Raw genomic sequence first — 23,101 nt, forward strand, 5'->3', positions numbered from 1 at the left:
TTAGCCAGGATGACTTGGCTGGTCAGCCACTACAGAAAAACACAAGCACAGATCCTGTACAGACCCACAGCGCATATCTTAAATTCTATGCACTGAAGCACTGCGACACGGTTAAATAACCTAATTCGGTAACCATCGGTAATCATTTTACAGGTGCCTCATATCCTCTGCTTTGGTCAAGAAGTCATGTTTATCCGTGCACACTCTTAGAACTGCCCAGTGGGAATGTTATCTTTCAGAGTGGAGGGGTGATAGCTGGAAGCGAGCAGAAGAGTATTGCGGTCTGTGGGTTTCAGAAAGATGGATGTGCATAGGCGGTTTTCCTGTTTGTAGATGAGTATATCCAGGAAGTGGACCTGTTCTGGGCTGGCCTCAATGGTAAATTTGAGATTGGGATTCCAGGTGTTGAGCAGTGTGTGGAAGTTGCTGAGAGCTTCAGCTGAGTGGTCCCATACAAGGAATACATCATCTATAAACCGTAGCCAGATAGTAATATGGGGTAAAAAGGATTCTTGTCGGGGTTGGTCACAAAGTTAGCCTCAAGGCCACCAACATAGAGGTTGGCTATGCTGGGTGCCCATGGCTACTCCTTGGTTTGCAGAAAAATCTCATTTTCGAATTGGAAGAAGTTGTTTGTCAGAGCCAATTCAGTCAACTCTATCAAAAACATAGTGGAAGGATTAGAGTCCTCTCTTTGACTTAGTGTGTTGGCTACAACTTCCACTGCAGCCTGCTGCGGAATCTGGGTGTACATGTCACATGGCGGAAGTAGTATCGCTGTCATTTGTTTTCTTATATTTGTTTGCTGTGGTTATTTTATATGGTATGATTTTATATATTTGTTTTAGTGTTTGTGGTGGTTATTTTATACTGCATGGTTTTATACATTTGTGTTTTTAATAGTTTATTGCAGTGCTTGGTTTTATTTGCATGCTATTAGTTTGAAAGCTGTTGTTGCTCAGTAAGTAATGCTTGTTTAACTTCCTGCTGCTGGCACGTGATTAACAAATACCTGCACCTGGTCAAGCTCTCAAATTGATAGACATCGCTCATAACCGGACACGAGGTTGCAGCGGAGGGCAACCAATGTTGTACTGGAGGAGGGACCACACACCTGGGGGCACGGAAACAAAGCAACACGGCAGAGACCGATAGGAGCAGAGACACGACGGAAGGACACGGGGGATCGCAGGCCGGTCAGTACGACAGAGAAAATCACCCAGAGTAGGCGTGACACAGACCAGTTGTGTGAGTAACGAGGAGAAAAGTACTCTTGGGCACAGGCGGGCTGGTTGTGGTGGGACTGGTTACTGCCATTTGTTTCTTGTTACCAGTGGTCGAGCAGCGGAGGTCGCGGCCACCAGAGGACAGCGGGGCCCGGGGAGGACGAGCAAGCGACCGACGAACGAGTCCCCGCGTGCGGATAAGGCCAGCGTCACTGCAGCCGTTAAGTAGGCCTACAGCCAGAAATCCCCTCGGGTTTCCAAGGACGTGACTCTCCTTTTCCAAAACCGAAAAGACTTTTAATTATTTTTATTTAAACGACCACTATTTATAGTTTTTAACAGATTGTATTTATTAGTTTTCTGTAATAAATTCTTGCTAACCCACCTCCCGGGTCTTGGCTCCATGGTTGCCTCAGCATTGCTCCTTCCCCGATCAAAAAGAACCCTCCAATCCATTTATCCCTCTCCCCTCCATTAGGCCTACATACAGAGATTCAATGTCCATCGTAACTAGTATGCAGTTAGCTACATTCAGGTTAAGGCTGTCCAGTTTGAGTATGAGTTTTGAGGAATCTCATAGGAGGGAAGTTTGCTAAAAAATGGTTGTATATGATGATCCACAAATTGGGATATGAGCCAAGGGCATGGGGTTCTTGATTTTTGGAAGATGTGCCTCCTCTAATCATTTTTTGATATGTGGAAACAATTACTGCTATTAAAGTGACTTTTTACATGCAAGGAAGCCCTGCCCCTATTCCTTCCTTCAACTAACACTGAAATTTCCTAATCCTAACCTTAACAAAAGTTGTTTTAGTTGCTTAAACTTAACTGTTAGCTAACCTTTTTACAGGACAAACAGGTGAAAATGGTGTGTCCAATTCCTGCTATTGTCTCATAATCCAATTCATGGTGGAGGAATGTAAACTTCACACATTTTGTGTCCACGACACGTAAATTGTGAGAGTGTGTGCTCATTTCACAAAATTTTATGAGACTGTGTTGAAGCAGGAGTTCTATGACTACCATGAACACGCAAGCCCTAACTGTCAGGGTTAGGGTTAGGCTATGGTCAGGGTCAGGGTTACATAGTCTGTGGAGATGCACTAAATAGACACCTGACACCTTGTCGAACATCTACTGTTTTGTCACCTGATAGTTGAGTATCAACATTGGACTACCCAAATAAAGTGTTACTGAAAATCCAATAGAGTACATCCCATCCCTCTTTTTCTGAATGGCCCCTTGCACGTCTTGTTTGTGACAACATGCCCAGCATTTTGGGAACACACTCATCCCTCATCGGTTTATTTCAACAGCAGAATAAGCTTCAGATGCTAGATCACCAAGATTACAAACAACCAATAGCAAGGAGCAAAAGGGTCAGAGCCACCGTGGCCTGATAACATTTATGATTGCTCAATAATCATGCAAAGAGAAATACTCGGAAATAATCAAACCACCCAGAATCCAAACTAGGAATTGTCCTAGGAGAAAGAAACACAGCAGATCTGGACAACATGTGTTAACTTGCCACAAACTGAGGAACAGTGCGTGACCAACAGATACACAGACACACACACACACACAGATAGCCTACAAAGTGTAATCTCTATCTAAATGCTTAGGCAATATTGTTCTTATAATTTCATGTCAATAAAGCATGTTGAACTGAATTGAAATGCTAACAATAAATACAACTAACAAAATCATCGGATCATGGAGACCCTCAATAGTTCCAAACAGCCGGAGCTAGCAACTACATCGCCATAGGGAAGCAGTGTTTCAACCGCTGCTTTTAGTGGTAATAACTTTAAAATCAGTATTACTTTTGCTACTTATCTTTTTATCACATGTTAATCAAGTTACCAATATGTTTTAGAGCATTTCAGTTTAATTCCACTTAACCAAATTTATATATTTAATCTGACTGTTATGTACGGAAACAGATTAATAGAGCAAAACAACGTCAAACTAGTTCACGTTAGCAATCAATTTGGTTTTAGGTTAAGTTACGTTCTCTTAAATTCTCTAATTTCATGCGTTTTAAATTGGAGACAAAAGCCTGTAAACGTGTTTATGGGTGGGAAAATGTATTCATTAGTTAACTAAGCTAACCATATTATGTAGGCCTATTTAGGCTATATTATTGTTTACGATGGTTGATTTCTGATTGGTAAGATAAATTACTATGATGTTGGCTGTTTATGCCAGTATATGTGAAGATGTAACGGTACCATATTGTCCTTCTTATGTTAATTGTATGTTAACGGGATAGAACATTCTGTCACTTTTTGTTTCCCAAATAAAAGTCTTTACATGTATTTTGTCGTAAAGGTGCTTCTTAACCATTAAAGATTTCGGGTGTTCCTGCTACTGTTCTGAAAATGTGTGTGTTAAAGAAGGTAGGACTAGGCTAATTAAAAACGTGGCTCACTAATACCAATAGAGATTAATATGATTGCATCTCTTATAACGTAGCCTACACCAAAACCCATCGCCTGACTCACCACTACATTGCTAAGCTTAATGGATAGGCTATATATATTGATATTTTGGTAGTATTAATATTGATTCTGGATCTGGTGGATGGGTCAGGTTAATAAAGCATACTTAATTGCATTTATAATCTAACCAGACTTGTAAATTACTTATTCTAGTCCTGTTCACTCTTTGTCTTAACATCATTCACTGCCCCTTACTGCTGTCAGTTGTTGGTGGATTCACAGCACAAGAGACCATCTTGATGGATTGATATTCAATCCCTACCTTCTGGTGACGTTATCTTAAAGTCCAAAAAAGTAAATAATAAGAATAATAAAATTAGGCTACATTAGGATATACACAGTGAACAGGTAGCAGCCAAAGCAACACATCGACTACTAGTAAAGGTGCCAAGCCTTAATCACTCTAATCTTCTATTTTGAGATAATTTTTAATCATAATATTAAATAGTAAATATTACAGACATCTAACCTGTCAGTTTACAATACTCTAAATCAGTTGTCATATTGTTTATTATACCCAAAGTCGCAGTTGTTAGTACTGTTGGACAATAGATTCAAATGGACCGCTTGGAACTATCGGGAGCTACATGAACCACGTGACCGTCATGTGACCGTGTAGCATTTTTGACCCTCTGTTGACGCAACTCTTTCTCTCAATGGCTCTGGTTTCTACAACAGTCAAGGGTGTGACACCCCTCAGGCTTTTCTGTAGCTATGAGGAACTGATGGCAATTATGCGGTGGTACAAACTTCTTTGGAAATGCAGGGTTATTTCTTGGCAGAGAACACCGAAAGTATAAAGAATTTTATGTAGGTTTCCCTCTCAACATTTACAGAGGAGAAAAAGTAATTATTAACAAACAAATTATTTGAATTATCAACAGTGAGTGAGCAGGTAGAGGCATCAATGCCTTGCTTAAGGACCTTCCCATTATAGGTTGTTATCTTTAACCACTAGGCAACCCTTTGATGAGGCTTCACTGACATTCCATTAACATTTTGCCTCCTCAGATAGACTATCATTGTTTGCACTTTTTGAGGCAGAGCTACTCAAGTCCTTTCTAAAGGTCATTTTTCTGATGTCTTTGACTTGTCTCGGCCAGATTCCTATTTTGACTTGGACTTGTCTTGTTCTCGGACACTACTTGATGTTGACTTGATTTTTTTTCGGCCTATATCCAAATTTCCAAAGCTTGTAAGAATGTGTCTATTTATTGGAGGCAAAGCTCCAAAACCATTAATGAATATAAACGCCAATGCAATATAAAGAAAAAAAAAAGTTTTTAATTTTCTTTGTCTTTATAGTTCATAGTTTCCAATGCAGTTTCACTTGTTTCAGGAATTTTCTCGAAATTAGAATCAGATCAGATCACTACATCAATACTATCAAGAAAATTACACTTGATTCTCCAAAATTCTTGAAACAAGTTGAATTGCATTGGAAACAAGTGAAATATCAAATCCCACTGGCAGATTCTTTTCACTTGTTTTACTCAACAATGACTCAACAATAAACTAAATGAATTGTTAAGATGGAGATTAGGCAGCTCCCAATGTGAAAGTGTAGAACTGTGTAAGCATGAAACAGTATGTCAATGTTTGTACAAGCTTGGCTGGCTATACTATGAGGAAATAAATGCAACAACAAAGGCGACATTCCTGGATTGCAAGTCAGTGTAAATCATTCAACACATTTTTATTTGCCATTACTGTAGAGTAACAACATACACTGTAAGAAATGTCCACGTTAACCAGTAATTATTCTAATATTAAATCTTAAAATCTTCCTTTTCTTAAAATAGCTGAAAAAATATTTTAAAAAAAAGCCAAATGGCAAGATTAATTTACTTGTTTCAATACATATCAGCTTGTTTAAGGGATTTTCTTGAAACAAGTGGCAATATTTTCTATTACAGCAGATCACGTCACTAAAATAAAATCAATGTCTGTTGTTTCAAGTTGAACTAAAACAAGTTGCATTGAAACAAGTGAAATAATAAGAATCCAGGCAGAAACAATACCTAATTACCTCAACTCAATAGCCGATTTGTTCAGCCATTTAAAAAAAAAAATCTAATGAGATATGAGATGTAATTGGTTGCTAATTTGTCAAATTCTTTTTGCAGTGTAGCATCTCTGTGTCCTATATAACAATCTCACTGGGAAGGAAGAAATGCAGTATCAAGCTGGTTGGTCAGTTCACATGCAACACTTTGGTAAGATTTCAAGGCTTTACTTACTTTCCTCCTGCTAACCTTCATTTTTTCTGAATTATATCCAATGTATGTATTTCAAATTAAAACTGAGAATATTTAGTATAACAAAGCATCTTCATTTCTCTTATTTGACTTAAATGTCAACAATTCAAAACCACAGATGATTCCATATATTTTGCTTTTGTAAAGCAAATGTCTCATAAAGTTAATAGTTTGCTTCATTCCAGCATTCAATTCATAAGAATTCTGGTGTTAGTTGATATCTTATTTTGGAATATTCAACTGCTTTTACTTAGTTTAAGGCTTAAATGAAAAATGTGGCCATGACATGCTAAATTATTGATTAGCCAACACCTGTTTTTGGATGTTGTCAGTTCCTTAAAATAACAGTATTTCTGATTCTCTCTCTGATATTTTTTGCTAAATTTGTTTCTGTATCATGTGCAATACATTAATTCATGTTATACAGTCAGTCTCTGCCAATCTCTACTTTTTTTGCATTCATATTAATACCATTACTTCTGTTTTTAAGAGTATTAGTATCAGTCATTGAAAGGGCGACCATTTCCAAGAGAAAACATGATTCCAATTGCAACACTCTCTAAATTTGGTAAGTACACTCTAAAATGAAAACTGTTCTTCAATTTTGTTACTTTTTTAACAGTCAGTGAAATATGGCTTGTGTGATTTAATTTGAAAATGTAGGTTTCGGCTGCATTTGATTGTACAGCCGCATGACAGCAATAAAGCATTTTGACAGTAAATAGACAACAGATAACTTAAGCTCAAACATGAGCTTCAGTTATCACCAACATCGCCAGCACCCAACAGTCAGGAGGTCAGGGGTCAGAAATCACAGCTTAATGACAATATTGTGCTACTGTGAATTTAACAGATCATTTTAATTTTGATTATGTTGCACTACCAACATCAGTAGATTTTCTGCAATTATTGCCACCTGTGTTGACACAGTTAACAAAAAATCCCATATGTCCTACCTGTAATCACCACTAGGAGGCTGATGTGAACACTTTTTGTTCCAGTCGGCAGCTTGTGTTTACAGTACATGACATGAGGTGACTGTGGCTTTACAATTCAATGGGGAGGTGATAACAGACTAGTTTTCAGCCTCTGATGAAATATGTGGAGTGACTTGTCCTACTCCTCCACTTTTTTTTTTTTTTTTTAAATTGAATCATACTGCAAATTAGCATTCAACTAAACATGCCTTTGTAAATGTGATCTTCTTACTTCCAAATTAAAGTACTTTCTTTATGTGGCCTTTCCATTATGTTGTATGTCTGGTATACAGTATGTTGTGGCAAGTTGTTACGTGTTCTATTGTACTTTTATGGTGTGTTTTATTGGGGTTTTATTGTAAATCCTAACTGCAAACCAAATCTCCCCTACTTGACAATTCATTCTGAATTGGATTACAGTGAAAATAAGGTAACCTCCTTATTTTATTTTATTTTGAAAAAATAAGACTTTCTCTGACAAAATTACTGCCATCTTGAAAATAAAACATAGTAGTGTTGTAGTCGAGACCACCTAAACCGAGACCGAGTCAAGACCAAGACCAGAGCGTATCAAGTCCGAGTCAAGACCAAGACTTTGAGGGGGCGAGACCGAGTCAAGACCAAGACCGAAGGGGGGCGAGACCGAGTCAAGACCGAGACCAGACCAATGCGAGTCCATTTTCAAGACCATGTAATCAGAGTGATGGCTCAACATTTACACCATTTCTCTGCTAAAATTCAAAAAGAAAGAAAGCATTATTTAGGAATTTATGTAACATACAAATGGATGTACAGTACTCAGTGACAGAAGGCAATCCTTTGAAACATTGCAATTCGATTTCACTGACCTTTGGAAAGGCTCAAGACAGTGTTAAAACACCCAGAGCACATAGCTTCACTAAAACATTCAAAATTATTATCAGGTTATAGTCACCTGTGTTAGTAACGGTATAAACAGTAACCTGATAACACGTCTTCTGCTGCACTACAGACTTTAACGGTAACGTTATTACCTTGTGGAATTTAAGCCTAACATTAGTGAAATTATAATTTAACCGATAACTGTGTCGGAATGCTTTAATGCACCGCATTGAACTGAACGCGCCATGTGCCTGTATGGAATCGGTGTTTGTTCTTAGAACTGTTTTGCAAAACTCTCTGTGATTTCTGTAGGCAAATTGTATTATATCATTCTCTCCTCCTCAGCCACACATGGTGCTCTCTCCTCCTGTATCCTGCGTTCTCTTTCCTGGCGCAGCTCAGAGGGGGGTGAGTGAGGGTGGCAGCGTTTAATGGTTAATAAACTTTCAAACTTAAAATAAGCCAAGTTATCGGTTGCAATTTGAAGGGGAAAGTTTTATATCCAATCACAGTAAAAAATAAATAAATCAGACAATGCACCGGCAGGTAATGATGTTACTGCACTTGTGGTCTCGACTGGTCTTGAAATAAAATTCAGAGTCCTCTTTGTCTGAGACCGAGGCAAGACCGAGTAAAAATGCAGTCGAGTCCGAGACGAGACCGAGACCATCACAATGTGGTCTTAAGACCGGTCTCGAGACCAAGACCGATCTCGAGTACTATAACACTAAAACATAGTATGGAACATACTTGAAGTCAACAGCTATCTCAACGTGCTTAGCTTAGCTACAAAATAGTATTAAGGTCTTTGCACACCAAGTCCATATTTTTCGTATCCATCATCCGATAAAAATAGTTACGCACAGAAACCTTGCACACTGAATCCGATACGTTTTATTATTCCATTCGTTGCGAAAATTCGCAATACGAGAGAAAATGGAGTCGTCATTAAAAAGAAGACCACCAATTTCCGCGATCCAATTGATCTTGAACAGCGGCTGGCAGTATGTCTAAGGAGGGACACACACACACACACACACACACACGCACACACACACACGCACACACACACTTCATGACTTGGCTATCCAAATTGTGCCATCGGAAAAGTGCGCATAGGTGATCAGCCTTTCGACTGGATCCGCAGATATTCAGGGCACAGCCTCAAAACGCTGCAACATAAGATCATGGTCAATAGTTGTCCTGTGATCAGTCTGTTTATCACACTTTTCTGCCAGAGCTGATAGTATCAGTGTTTCGAGGCTGTGCCTGAGATCCCAGTAGATCCAGTCGTGCGTAATGGCTAATAACAACAGTATGGTGGCTCTGAGTGGTCAAACAACTCTCTGAAGGCTTTTGACGCATGCGAAAAAACGCAGAAAATCGAACCTGTTCCGAAAACTTTAATGACGGACGAAAGTTTCGGAGTTGGTGTGTAAACATGATTGACACAACATGAGGTCGTATTTATTTTTAAATGTGCGACAGTTTCGGACGAAAAATATGGACTTGGTGTGCAAAGGCCTTTAGAGTAAGTGTATTTTTACATTGATATTTTTTTATATTTTGGAATAAATCCCTGTATTTGTTGCATTTACTGCCAGGGAACTGTTGCTTTGACCCTTGACCTCCTTACTATTGGTTGTTTCTAATTTTGGGGGAATTCACGTTTATTGTACTGTTGACCTCATAAGTCGCCCTGTATAAAAGTGACAGTTAAATGCTTTAAAAAGAAAAAATATAGGCAGATGTTAATGCAAAAATGTAAATTCAAATGCCTATCTGAGTCATCCACATCCATGCCTATGTATAATATTGCCTTTCTTAGGTGTCAGTGGAAATGCTTGTGATGGGGAAAGCCTTGCAGACCTGCTGCAAGACAAGGACTACAAGGAGCTTGTTAAGATTGCAGAGACAGGCCTCCCTCGCACAGACACACCTCAGCATGTTGTTATAGTTGGTGCTGGGATGGCTGGGCTGACTGCTGCAATGCTACTAGGGGATGCCGGGCACAAGGTATGTATTTCACTCACTTAAAGCAGCATTAAGTCATTAATGATTTTTAGCGACCTCTATTGGCAACCAGTAGCAACCACTCTCTGGCACAGCCCAGACCGCGAGAGATAAGCTCCTTCCACACAGTTGAAAAAAAGCCATGAAGCCGTCTTATTGGCAACTTTGAGTTCTGTGTGAACGGGTCAGAGCAGCATTTTTCTGACACCAAAATTCCGCCTTCTGACCATCATGAAACCAGTTCAGAGCAACTTTCTTTGCTGTGTGAAAGGAGAATTTTAAAAAGCCAGCTTTGCATTACGCAGTCTACTTTCTTATGACGCTTATGCTATATCGCGAAGATAATTAAGAAACTACGATCGTAGCTGAAAGTATAACTTCCACTGACTTAGCGAGGTCTCAAACAAAGAAGATAAAAAAGTAAATTAAACTTCTTCTATAGTTGGCGCCATCTTTAACAGCAGAAGCGCCTGTGCATGTCCTGCGTTGCTTAGCAGCACAAGCAGTAGTGATTTCTGTGTGAAAGGGCACAAGCCGACAAATTATCTCTGTGTATAACAAACATATTTTATTTATGTCATCTTGTTCATTAAATACAAGTATATTTATTTAGCATTGACACAGTTAACTGATGTAGGCATAGGCTAGTTTTTAAGTTGCCAGACCAGCTCATAATGACAAATGCTGGTGCAGCTGGTGTGTAGAAAATTAAAGCAGTGTGAGCTTGTACACCTTATCAAACTGGTTAAACTGGAAACTGGCCCAACCCTACCCACACATACTGTATATTTATGGTCAAAATATATTATGGTCATATTAAAAAAAATGGATGCAGCCTCTGCTGTTCATTCTTAAAGCCCAGTCGTGACCATATGAGTCCAGAGAGCCTGTAGTCAGCTCTGCCAATCAAAGGTGATGTCAGTGGGTCAGTTGGCTTGACCCAAGATGACAGTGTGTGGGAGAGAATCACTGAATTACAGTCTACTGCTGATTTACACCGTTAGATTAAGTAAATGAAACGTAAAACCACAAATAGGATCAAATCTGTATATTGTAGTTGAATAAATAAAAATCAAGGTAGAATTGCATTTGCATTGATGTGATGTGATGTGATGTGATGTGATGTGATGTGATGTGAAAGGTAACCATACTAGAAGCAAGTGGTCGTATTGGAGGACGCGTGCATACCTACAGAGATGAAAAGAATGGCTGGTATGCAGAACTGGGGCCTATGAGGATCCCAAGCTTCCAGAAGTGAGTACTTTAGATACTCTCTTTTATCAGTGAGAGCCACCATAAATCCATTTATTATTGTGAAGTGAACTTTAGAAATGTTATTAAGAATGTGATGAAACTAAGTAAATGTAGTTTGGTAACCTCTACTGTTCAATGTAATTTAGAATTAATGTAATAAGATTATTGTGATCTTCAAACCTTCCAAGAACTGAGTATTTAACAAATCTGTGTAATAAACAGTGTTAATGTTTACGGCCATGTGTCAATCACCAGAATTATCCAGGCATTTATCCTCAAACTGGGCGTGAAGCTGAATATGTTCATTGAGGAGGACAAGAACACATACTACCTGGTAAATGGGATGCGGCACAAATCTTCCTCAGTAATTGAGGACCCAGACATCCTGAATTACAACCTGCCGGAAAATGAGATGGGGAAAACAGCTGAGAAGCTCTTATTCCAAGCTCTGAAGAAGGTTTGTAGAGGAGAGATGAAAATAAATACATTTTCAGTGTACAAAGTCATAATAATGTACTGCTTGCATTGTCATTTTGCAGGTGAGGGAGGAGGTGGAAAACAATGGTGTCCAAGCCATGATGGAGAAGTATGATCATTACTCTGTACAGGTAAAGACATACTACACATCTCTATATTTCTTCTTTTTAACAGGGGAGTGGCTATTTGTTCTGGCTCAAATTAGGTATTAATGCATTTGCAACTGGCAGTCTTACTGGTCAAACAAGAGAAATATAGATCAGACTAAGGCTTAGACCAGTTGTAAGCCCTGTGCGGGTGGGATTTATTTTTCTTGAGGAGCTCAGGTAATTTTCAGTTACGATTTTTAAGGTAATTATCAGCAGCATAATTCTGTGATTTTAGTCCCAAGTAACAGGAGTAACAGTTACAGGACTTCTCAGCAAACTTTTACAAACAATTGACAAATGGGTGAAACTCTTTTCTAACGCACTTTCACTTGCTCAAGAATCAAGAATCTTGAAATCTTGAATTTTGCTCTTTGATTCAGAATGTTCTTGAAACAAGTTCATTAGAATTGGAAATAAGTGAATTTCTATCACTGATTCTTTTTATGTCAGCCTCAATATTTATGCAACTGACAGTTCTGCATGAGGCTTGTTTTAAGAAAAATAAGACTCAGTTGTACATATTCACAATATGATGGGGTCATCACTTCTGAGCCAGATGGCAACAATCACTCTTTGTTGGGCACCCTCCTTCACTGCTGTTTTGTCAATTGATCCATAACACCTTGGAAGGGCTCGATGGCAAAAATCTCTTTTGAGCTAGTCCTTAAACACCAAGCAACCTCAAGGCTCTTCAGAGAGATTGCCCTGCAAATCCAAAGCAACCAAGTTCTACTAGCAGATTCCAGGCTCTCCATCCCTTCAGTTGGCTCTCGAGGAGGAGGGACGGATATTTTGTAAACCTCTGCTTGTGTGCCTTCTCTATCCTCTCTCCCCATGGCACTGTCAGTTTAATAAGAACCACCTGCTTTGTGACTTTAGACAAGAGGATGATTTCTGGTCGGAGGGTTGTGGTGGTCATTTCCTCTGGGAATCTGAGCTGCTTCTTGAGTCCTCACAAACACTGCCAGATATCAGGCGCACTTCTGAAGTTGTTTGCTATAGGTGCTGGTTTGCTAGATTAAAGAGGTGTGCTCAGTTGCACCACATGCCCTCTGGTGGATTTTTTTGGGTATAGCATATTTCAACCGAGTGGTAGAGCTGTCTAAATCAGGTTCAGTTAGGTTGCATGCTTCTTCATTCAGTGAGTAATTGGAAGTGAGCATGTGATCTACCAATTGGTTGAGAAAACCATTAAGGGTTGACCCCTCTTGATTTTTGCAGATCTGAATTCCCACATCTGCAGACTAGTAGATAGTACATTACATGACTTGTCAAGATGCTTCTTGAGTCCTGTCCAAATCTCCCAGTCACACACTGTAAAGATAGTACACAGATAGTACATTAAATGGCTTGTCAAGATGGACATTTTTGCAGTGTGAAGATGTGTGAAAATAAAAACGTGCACTGTCTTTTTATCTATGCCTTTATTTTTATTTTATTTATGTACAGCACTTTGAATTGCCGTCGTGTATGAAATGTCCTATATAAATAAACTTGCCATGTCTTGCCTTGCCTAAGTGAGCCTCTAATCTGAAGTGATGTGATGATTTTTAACAGGACTATCTAGTGCAAGAGGGGGACCTGAGTCCAGGAGCTTTGAAGATGATTGGAGACATCCTAGACGAGAGCGCTCTGTTTTACACAGCACTGACAGACATGATATATGAGCAGGCATATATCAGTGATGACACCAGGTATATACAACGACAACAACTACAACTAGTTTCAGATTTGTAGTCATAATAAAATTTCTAGGTTTATTGGAGAAGCCTATTGGATCTTTCACGTAGGACATGGTTTGCTCAGCACTCGCCGCTTCTTACAGCGCAACTCTTGTGGAGTTTTCAAGAAGTGGGGAAAGCAGTTGATGTAGAAAATTGTAGATGTAGAAAATGGTTGGTTACAAACATGCCTCCAGGAGAAAGCTTTTCTACCCTGGGCACTATACAGATTTGTGTTGGAAGTTGGGAAATTCCTATACTGCTAAAGTACATTTTTCCCACATTTTCTTTCCCTTTTGTCTAGCTACTTCCTTTATCCTTTCTACTTGACATGCAAGCATTTCATCACAAAGCAGAGCACAAAAGTCCAGCCAGTCACCGAGCTGGATGCAACACTGCACCTGCACTTTGCACCTGCAATTTGCACAGCAGTGTATTAATCTGCAGTGTAAACCATAGGAAATAATGGGTGTGAAAACGCTTCTGATGTGCTGCCATCATCCTAAACCTTTACCAATAACTAGCACCTTGATAGGGGAAGGGATTTCCCTTATTTCAAGACACTGTTACTTGCGGCAGCAAACTTGAAGTGAAATATCACTAGCAAAAAATTAAAATGATCTTATCCCATTTTTTTTTACTGTTTTAAAGAAAAAAAAAAAGATTTCAAGATTCAATACAAGATTAAGTGACTTGAGTGAGTATTTCAGATGGCTAAGGCAGACCTCTAATTGGACAATATATCATGTGTTTTGTTTTTTACCAGCTACTATGAAGTGACAGGAGGGTTTGACAATCTCCCCAAGGCCTTTCATGAAGCCCTGGATGCTACCATTCACTTTAACTCTCCAGTCAAGCGCATCCAACACTCAACTGACGGCGTTACCGTGTCATATAATGATTGCTCGTCCTCTTTGACCACTCTGAAGGCTGACTTCGTCCTGGTGACTGCCACAGCCAAAGCCACCCTCTTCATCGATTTCCAGCCTCCTCTGTCCCTCAAGAAGACATATGCCCTGAGGTCGGTCCACTATGACAGCTCCACCAAAATCATCCTCACCTTCAGCGAGAAGTTCTGGGAGGATGACGGCATCAGAGGTGGAAGGAGCATCACCGACCGGCCCTCTCGTTTCATCTACTACCCCAGCCACAGTTTCAAGAACAAAGAGATCGGCGTCCTCCTGGCCTCCTACACCTGGTCTGACGACTCCCTCCTCTTCCTGGGGATGAGCGACAAAGAGCTGAAAGAAATGGCTCTAAATGATTTGGTGAAGATCCACGGCGAGGACATCAGGTCTCTCTGCACAGGAGTTGTGGTGAAGAAGTGGAGCATGGATCCTTACAGCCTGGGTGCTTTCGCTATCTTCACACCATACCAGCATGTAGAGTTTGCCAAAGAACTGTTTGCAAATGAGGGCAAGGTGCATTTTGCCGGGGAGCATACAGCCTTGCCTCACGCCTGGATTGAGACCGCCATGAAATCTGCAATCAGGGCGGCCAAGAACATCAACGGCTGTGCAACCGAAGTTGAAGAAATAAAGAAGTATTTGGAGAAGGAAGTGAATGAGAAGAAAGCGTGTGAGTAGCAGAGAACAGGAGACAGTACAGGGTGTTATGGAAAGAATACCGAATCAGAGTTTGGCATTTGGTGTTTGATTTGCTGATTGTGTGATCATTGTTTATTTTTGCTCTATTTTTGATCATTTTGGAAACTTCTTACATAATCTGCAAAACCTACCAGTAATAAAATATTTGCTCTTTTCAGGATCTCCTACACATAGAGAGTCTCTACATTTTAACAATTAAGACAGCAGAGTATTCATTTTGATTTTGATGATAAGCACTAAGGCTTAATTCTGTTCTTTTCTCTAACTCGTCTCTTTCTCTTTGCATCTGTATCTCCTCCCTTGTGATTGGTATAGATTTAATAAGGGAAATCAATGAGGGATTATGGCTTTTACCTGGATTCATGTCATCAGTGTGCTTCATGAAAAGAGTAAATGTCTCTTTTACAATCAGTGTATAAAGGTTGTTTTTTTCACAGTCCTATGATTCACATTGTGAGGAAAGTCTAAAATAAAGATTGTCTCACTGCTGACTAGTGAAATGCACTTATTACTACGGGAGTGTTTGTATGTATGTATGTATGTGTGTGTGCACATGAGGAGAGAGTCATGCATCTGGAAAGCCATTCAAATAAGAATTGAAGACGATGGGACTGGAGCCACTGATGAGAGAAGCCAAGGCACTCAACTTGAAGTGAAAAAAAATAAAATGCCTTTATTGCATTGGCAAGTTCTATATACAGAACATTTACTGACCATTTACAGGACATGAAAATTCAAAAACTCCAAAAAGCATCAGAGTTAGTTTTTCAATCATGTTATGTATATAGAACTTGTTAATGCAATAAAGGCATTTTAAATTTTTCCACTTCAAGTTGAGTGCCTGGTGCCTTGGCTATATTCACAGGCCGGAAAGCAGCGGCACCATTTCCACTCAGTGGATCATCTTCTGAACTGACCGTCCAAAACTAGATCACTCCGCCATAACGACCTTTCACCCCACAGCAGTCTGTGCTGTGGCAGAGAAAAATAGTTCTGTGATTTGGTGGTGGAATTGTGTCATGAAATAGGAGCTAATTTTAATTTATGTATTTCACAATTTTTCTGTTTACACTTAACTCTCCTGTGGAGCCTACAAATGGCTTTTTTGGAGATATTTTGACAAAACCGTGATTGGACTCATTTAGCAGTTCGCTGTTTCAACTGACAGCTGACTCTGGAGCCAGTATTCTCTGCGGGTCCAAGTACTCCAGGTATTTAAGAGACAAATTATATATAGGTCCAACATCGCCAAACTTATCCTTTAAAGTTGCATTTTGTTATTATGGGCCTAAAAACACATGTTTCCAAAACATTTTCTAAACCGTGTCTGATATTCCCAGTGAAGGTATTTTTATTTATTTATTTGGGACATTTTGTAATGCATTAGCAATGGTTTGGTTTGGTCCCAGATTAATGCAACACTTTCTACCTATGGGAGACAGATATTGTATTTTTTAGGGGGCAGAAATTCACACAAACACTTCCATAATGCAAATCAATAGCGAATATAGATTTTAACATAGTTGCTTCCAGCCTGGCACAGGTCAATGACATTATGTCCTTCTCACAGGAATATATATTATCTATTGTTAGGGTGCTGTGGTTCTGACCCTTCAAAATCAAATCAAATTTTATTTATGTAGCACATTTCATACAACAATGTAACAAAAAGTGCTTTACAAACATGGTTCGTTTCACAGTTGAGGGTCATGAGAAAGAAAGCCAGTGACCGAAACAAGACACATCATACACACATCACAAGGACAGGAGAAGTAATGTTATAAATTTCTCTCTGTGTATAAAAAGAGTGCAGTGTCCAGAGTGTTAAGCTTCTGCTGCTGCACTCATTCTATGTCACTCTGGATAAGAGACAGCTAAATGCTTAAAATGTAGCTAAATGTCTACAATGTAAATGTAAATGCAATGTCAATCACAGTAAAATGACAGAGAGGTTTCTGTCAGACACATACAGTTACTTTCCAGGAATGAAGGAAACAGCTGATCATTTGCATCCTCAAATTTGTCTTGTGTATGTTTCTGTTCCTGTTCCTCCCATTCATTCCACCAGTGAAGAAGATAAGACATGTTTTCTAATCGAAATGGCCCTATATGTGATGCAATGGAAGTTATGTAAGTATTTAGTAGAAATATTATTTTCTTTCAAGAAGATAATTTAGATCACCGAACTCTTACTCACAAATTTAAAATTCATCTGAACTGGAATATATGACTGTCCCTTTATTGTGTAGATATCGACTCTTACTTGATGGCAGAAGCGTAGAGGATTAGAGAAGCAGGCTTGTCTGCAGGTTTGACTTCCCGGATCAACTGGGATAATCTGGGTGGGATTGTTGAATGGGTAATGCTCAACAACCGCTGAGATGCCCTTAAGCAAGGCACTGAACCCCCAAGAGCTCCAGGTGGAGCTAGTTCTGAAAATAATTAATTTCAAATCGATTTAAAGACATGAATTTATTCATTTTTTAAAAGCATAAATAATATAAAATATAAAAGTATAAATTTAAATTAATAGTAATTTATTTAAAGAAATTCATTTTGAATTTATCAATGGTAAGCAGAGGCTCCGGGCAACCAAATCCTCCTGAATAAAACCTCCCCAAATGTGCTGTTTATGATGACAAATTAGAAAATAGTTGTGGCCACTTTGATAAGTTTATTACAGAATGTGGATTTCCTCCAAAGGGACGTTTTAGTATGAGACAACTACAGGCATTAAAGGGGAAGTTGGAAAAAAGAAAAAGTTGAAAAAAAAGGGGGTTTTAAAGCAGACTGGAAAGCATATAGTGAGTGGTTAGAAGAAGCCCAACGTAGGGACAGAAGGAATAGGCAGGGTGAGTCCTCTAACGCAAATGTGCAGTGTGTTAAGTCTAGGTACAACCCAGACCTGGATTTCGGCTCCCCCGCGCCACCTTCAGCAACCAGAAGAAGATGCAGGAGTGCAGGGGGGCTGGAAACAGGCGGGGTCTAAGATGTACAAAGTAACTGTAAGAACACCCAATAAACACAAACTCAAACATGTGAAGATTCAGACTTAGATACAATTATCTCAGAGTTGCAGTTAGTTCAGCAGTAAGGAAATGCCAAGACACACATCACAAGTCTCAGCCCAACAAGTAACATGGTGAGGCAGGCACAGAATAAAGCGGAACAGTCAACCTCACAAATGGTGAAATTTGATCCACACACACACCGCTGTATGTGAATGGCAGCAGAATCACACAGACCCAGTGCTATAAATAGCCACCTGCTAGAATGCACACACACCAGTGTCTCTGTGTCAGATAGAGGAGGGAGAGAGAAACACTCAGACTGCTGACCAAAGACAGCTACTGAAATGATAGTTCATTCCGGACAGGAGCGCGCGCACACACACACACACACACACACACACACACACACACACACACACACACAGCACATGTTCGTTTAGGACCAGATAAGGACTTTGAAAAGAAATGGTTCAAAGAAGGTCGAGGAAGTGACATGTTGAGAGTAAGGTGGTGTAAGGATAAAATGTACAGCAGGAGTGCAGCTGAAACCAGATGTCAGAAAAAGGTTTATGTATAGATGGACAGAAAACCACACATCTCAATGGCAAAAACACAAAAATGGAGATGGGAGGATTTGGGCCTGTGGGTTACATGCTGTGTAGAAAATGAGTATTGGCAAGAATCTGAAACACCACTAGTGTATTACAACAAAGTACTAAAGGCCTATAAAAAAAACAATGGGCACTAACGTTCTATGCAAAAAGAAGTGTTGAATTGGCACCAGAGAATAATTCACCCATGCATTGTTAAACTATGGTACAAATAGGGTTAACAGCAGAATCTCCTGAGCTGTCACACAAGTCCCACCTACTTTGTGGGCGAGCAGCAAATATGTTGTAGGGCTAATGAAGGGAGTGGCCCCAGTGGAGATAACATGATTTGTTCAAGACCTGCAGACAGTAAATAAAGTAGTGTTGCTCGAGCTCCTTAAAACTGTCTAACCCCCATACTATTTTGTTACAAGTTGTGGGTGAAAAACCTTCAGGTGGGCCAGGTGTCTTCAGGTCCTCAGCCACACGTTTCAAATACCGTTTATCAAATAATTCAAACAAGTGCAGTAGAGTTCAATATGACAAAGGTTTACTTGAAAAATCAAAGCAGATACAAGTAAGCCGAGCTGGACCATGGTGCAACTGACTTGGTTTCTTCAATGCATCATTTTTATACTCTTTTACATGCTCCACCTTTTGTGGGTCTTAGCGGCAGGTTACCTCCTATCATCCTTCTCCTAAACTTTTCCTTCATCTCAATAAACCATTGTTTTCACCTGTCCACTACTTCCCCTTTTTCCATAATTAATGGTGTCAACACATCCTTGGACGCTGATAAAAAAGTTTTAATTGGGGATACGCACACAGTCATTTCAATGAGTCAATATATATGCTTTACTAATTGGGGATACGCACACAGTCATTTCAATGAGTCAATATAAGTTTCACTATGAACACTAACATCCTCATATACTGGGTATCATACTAATTATACATTCATGCAGTTCTTCAGGTGAGTCAAAATCTCCCACAAAGTGTAGGTAAATGGTTTTCTGTGGTCGACCTTGCAAATGCATGCTTCAGTATTCCTGTGCACAAAGACTCCCAGTACTGGTTCAAATTTTAATTCAAAGGTAAAACACATACGTGGACCCGATTGGCTCAGGGTTACACAGAATCGCCAGCCATATTTGCAGCTGTTTTCAAGGAAAACTTGTGAGTGCATGTGAGTTACATACAAAGAAACTGTTGCAACATTTGGCTAACAACGGCCACAAGGCTAGTTTAAGCAAATTGCAATGGGTTAAGTGAGAAGTGACCTTCTTGGGACATGTGATCACTGCAGAGGGCAAATCCCTCTCTCCCAAAGGAGTAACAGCCATCCAAAATATTCCAAAACCACTAACAAAGAAACAGGTAATGTCCTTTTTAGGAATGACGTCATATTGCAGACAGTGGATTCCAAACTATGTTGAAATTGAAGCCCCACTGTCAGCAATAGTACATGGTAAAAGACTGACTGCTTATCAAAAGGTGACTTGGACTGCCGACGCTGAAAAGGCATTCATGGAGTTGAAAAAGGCATTACAATCCACACCAACATTAGGCTTGCCAAATATGAACAAACCATTCACTCAGTCAGTGGATGAGAAAAATGGCGATATGACATCTGTATTGTTGCAGGAACATGGTGGGAAAATGAGGCCTGTAGCATTCTTCTCTACTAAATTGGACTCAGTGGCAGCGGGTCTGCCCAGGTGAGCAATAGCTGCAGCAGAAAAGGCAGTCTTAGCCTCTAGGGACCTAGTAGGCTATCAGGATTTAACACTGTTGGTGCCACATGCAGTCTCAATCATATTGTTTAACAAAAGACAGCTCATCTGTCAGCAGCAAGATGGCTGAGATATCACACTGTTTTACTAGACATGCCGACACTGTAAAAAGATGCACTGTTCTAAATCCTGCAACTCTTCTCCCCACACCAGATGAGGGAGAACCACATGACTGCGTGGCTGCCGAAGTTTGCTCCCCTAGGCCTGACCTGAAAGAAGTTCGACCAACCAACCCAGCGCTAGAGCCTTTTGTGGATGGTTCCGCTTTCCAAAACCAGCTGACACACAAAAATCAAGCAGAATTAAAGGCACTCACAGAAGCATGCAAATATGCTAAGGACAAAACAGTCAATATCTACACAGATAGTAGATATGCATTTGGTGTAGTACATTTTGGTGCAATCTAGAGACGTAGGAAATTTCTAACATCTACAGGGACTGGTATCAAACACCACACCCTGGTAGCTGGTCTACTGGAAGCGGTACTACTCCAAAAATAAATTGCTGTTGAATGTTACAATGTTATCCCCACAGCTTGCCAGTATTTCACAGGAAGTGAAACCAGACGCAGACCTGAGAGATCTGCAAAGCAGAGCAACACAAACAGAGAAAACTCTATGGAATAAAAGCAAGGTTCAACTGTTGATGATGGGGTTTGGTATGGCCCTGATGGTAAACCGTGTTTACCTGGATGTCTGTTTCCTTTCTATGCAAAATTGACACATGGAGTGGATCATGTGTCAAAGGGGGAATACAGAAGTAAACAGACACTTAGACATTGGTTTCTCAAATTGCTCAAAAATTTTTGTAAACGATGCTTAGATTGTGCAAAACACAACTCTGGGAGAGGTCAGCAGAGGACACCCAGTGTCACCATCAGAACCATTTTAACACCTACAAATGGATTTCATTCAACTGTCACTGAGTGAAGGTAAGAAATACTGTCTAGTGATAGTTGACATGTTCTCTAAATGGGTTGAAGCTTTCCCCACATCAAAGCAAGACGCTGTTACTGTGGCTAAAGCTCTGGTAAGAGCTGTTGACTGACATCCACAGACAGGTGAAAGACGCCCTGCCCTGAGAGGTTGAGGGAAAGCTGCACAACCTGAACCCCAGAGAGTGGATCGTGGTGAAAGACTCCAAGAGAAAAGGCTGGAAGGCACCTAGGTGGACCGGACCGTTCCAGATGCTCCTAACCACCGCCTGAGCAGTAGAGGTCGCAGAGAGAGCCACGTGGGTCCACGCCAGCCACTGCAAGAAAGCTCCGGGACCAGACGGTGTGGGTGTGACTAAAGCCAGCTCTCCCTGAGGTTTAAAAAACTACTGAGAGCCTCCGAGGGACGTTTGAGATGCAACCAACACCGAGGCCACGCCCGTGGCACCCCATACCACACAGCTCCCCAGGAGTAAGAAATCTGCAACATGGTGGTACAAGCCAGCAGACCTGCATGTCCTAGCTGTTTAGCATTATGTCAGTGAAATGCATTATGTTGGAGTATTGGTTTGAAGTACGATATGTTGTGGTTAAACACTACTTTTCATTTGACAGGTTTGTTTGTACTTGTGTTAAACACTATTGTGGAGGAAATTTCACTAGTATACTATTCTATGTCTTTAATATCTGTACTAGAGGTCTTCACGGGTCTACCCGGACCCTAGGATCCGAGACCCGACCTGGGACCCGTACGGGTTCGGGTCCACGTTTTATTATGTCAATCGGGTCCGGGTTGGGTCCCATTCTATTACCGCGGGTCCCGGGTCTGTTTATCATTATGTGTAATACCCGAGTGGATCCGAGAAGACCCGTGATCAGCGCCGATCACGTGACGAGACGAGAAACGCATGGAATCGCTGTGTAACTTGTGTGATGATCAGGCTGACCTAGGATCAGATTACAAGAGTGAAACTAAGGTGAAAAAAACGTTGAGCAGCACCAGCGAGTTGGAGCGGAGGAAAGGCGCAAGATGGATACCTTCTTCACTGAGGTGAAAAATAAGCTAAAAACTATTGTTTTAATCATCCATTTAACATGCAATTTAATTTCCTTGTCACTTAGCCTGTTGTAGCTACGTAGCCAAGTAGCTGCTAGATTCCATTATGGAGTCTCACTGTCATCTACTGGACAACTTGGCAAGTTGGAAACTTGGCTGTTATTTTGATCTCCTTTTATTAGGCTACCATATGTTGTATCCGGCATGATAGATGTTTTTAGCAGTAGAACGGAATTTTTAGCAGCAATTTTAATTACCGGGTTTGTCGGGTCCATAAAACGGACGGGTCTCGGGTCTCTCTCCTCTCGGTCATGCACTGGGTCGGGTCTGTAATATCTCGGGCAAAAACGGGTCGGTAAATATATATTTTTAAAAATTATCGGGTCCAATCGGATCTCGGAACGAATTTCCCGGGTCCATTAGGGTTCGGGTCCATCATTTTGGACCCGTGAAGACCTCTAATCTGTACTGTACTCTCTTTATCCTATTATGAAAGCTCATCTCTGTGTGGAAATTTACAAACTGCTGTTCAGCACATCTCTCATGCCTTTGACCTGACCTGAGACAGATAAGACAGTGGCTAGTTGAATTGGTCCTTGTTTGCACTAGAAACCTTTTATCTCCGGAACCTGGCCATTCTATTCATCATGTACCAAGCATGATACCATT

General features: G+C 40.3%; 1 protein-coding gene across 1 annotated transcript; it reads left to right on the forward strand.

The window, feature by feature from the left end:
• The first annotated feature begins 6,448 nt into the window (after positions 1-6,448).
• On the forward strand, positions 6,449-15,764 carry LOC139649679 (L-amino-acid oxidase-like). Its single transcript, XM_071526155.1, has 7 exons — positions 6,449-6,556; positions 9,655-9,842; positions 10,981-11,093; positions 11,349-11,550; positions 11,633-11,701; positions 13,277-13,413; positions 14,207-15,764. Exons 1-7 carry the CDS (start codon positions 6,526-6,528, stop codon positions 15,024-15,026), a joined length of 1,560 nt encoding a protein of 519 aa, XP_071382256.1. The 5' UTR covers positions 6,449-6,525; the 3' UTR covers positions 15,027-15,764.
• The last annotated feature ends 7,337 nt before the right edge of the window (positions 15,765-23,101 follow it).

The sequence above is a fragment of the Centroberyx affinis genome, unplaced genomic scaffold, assembly GCF_046629955.1.
Source record: "Centroberyx affinis isolate AG114_WGS23_722 - 3 ecotype Tasmania unplaced genomic scaffold, CSIRO-AGI_Caff_v1 ptg001387l_1, whole genome shotgun sequence".
NCBI classification, from domain to species: domain Eukaryota; kingdom Metazoa; phylum Chordata; class Actinopteri; order Beryciformes; family Berycidae; genus Centroberyx; species Centroberyx affinis.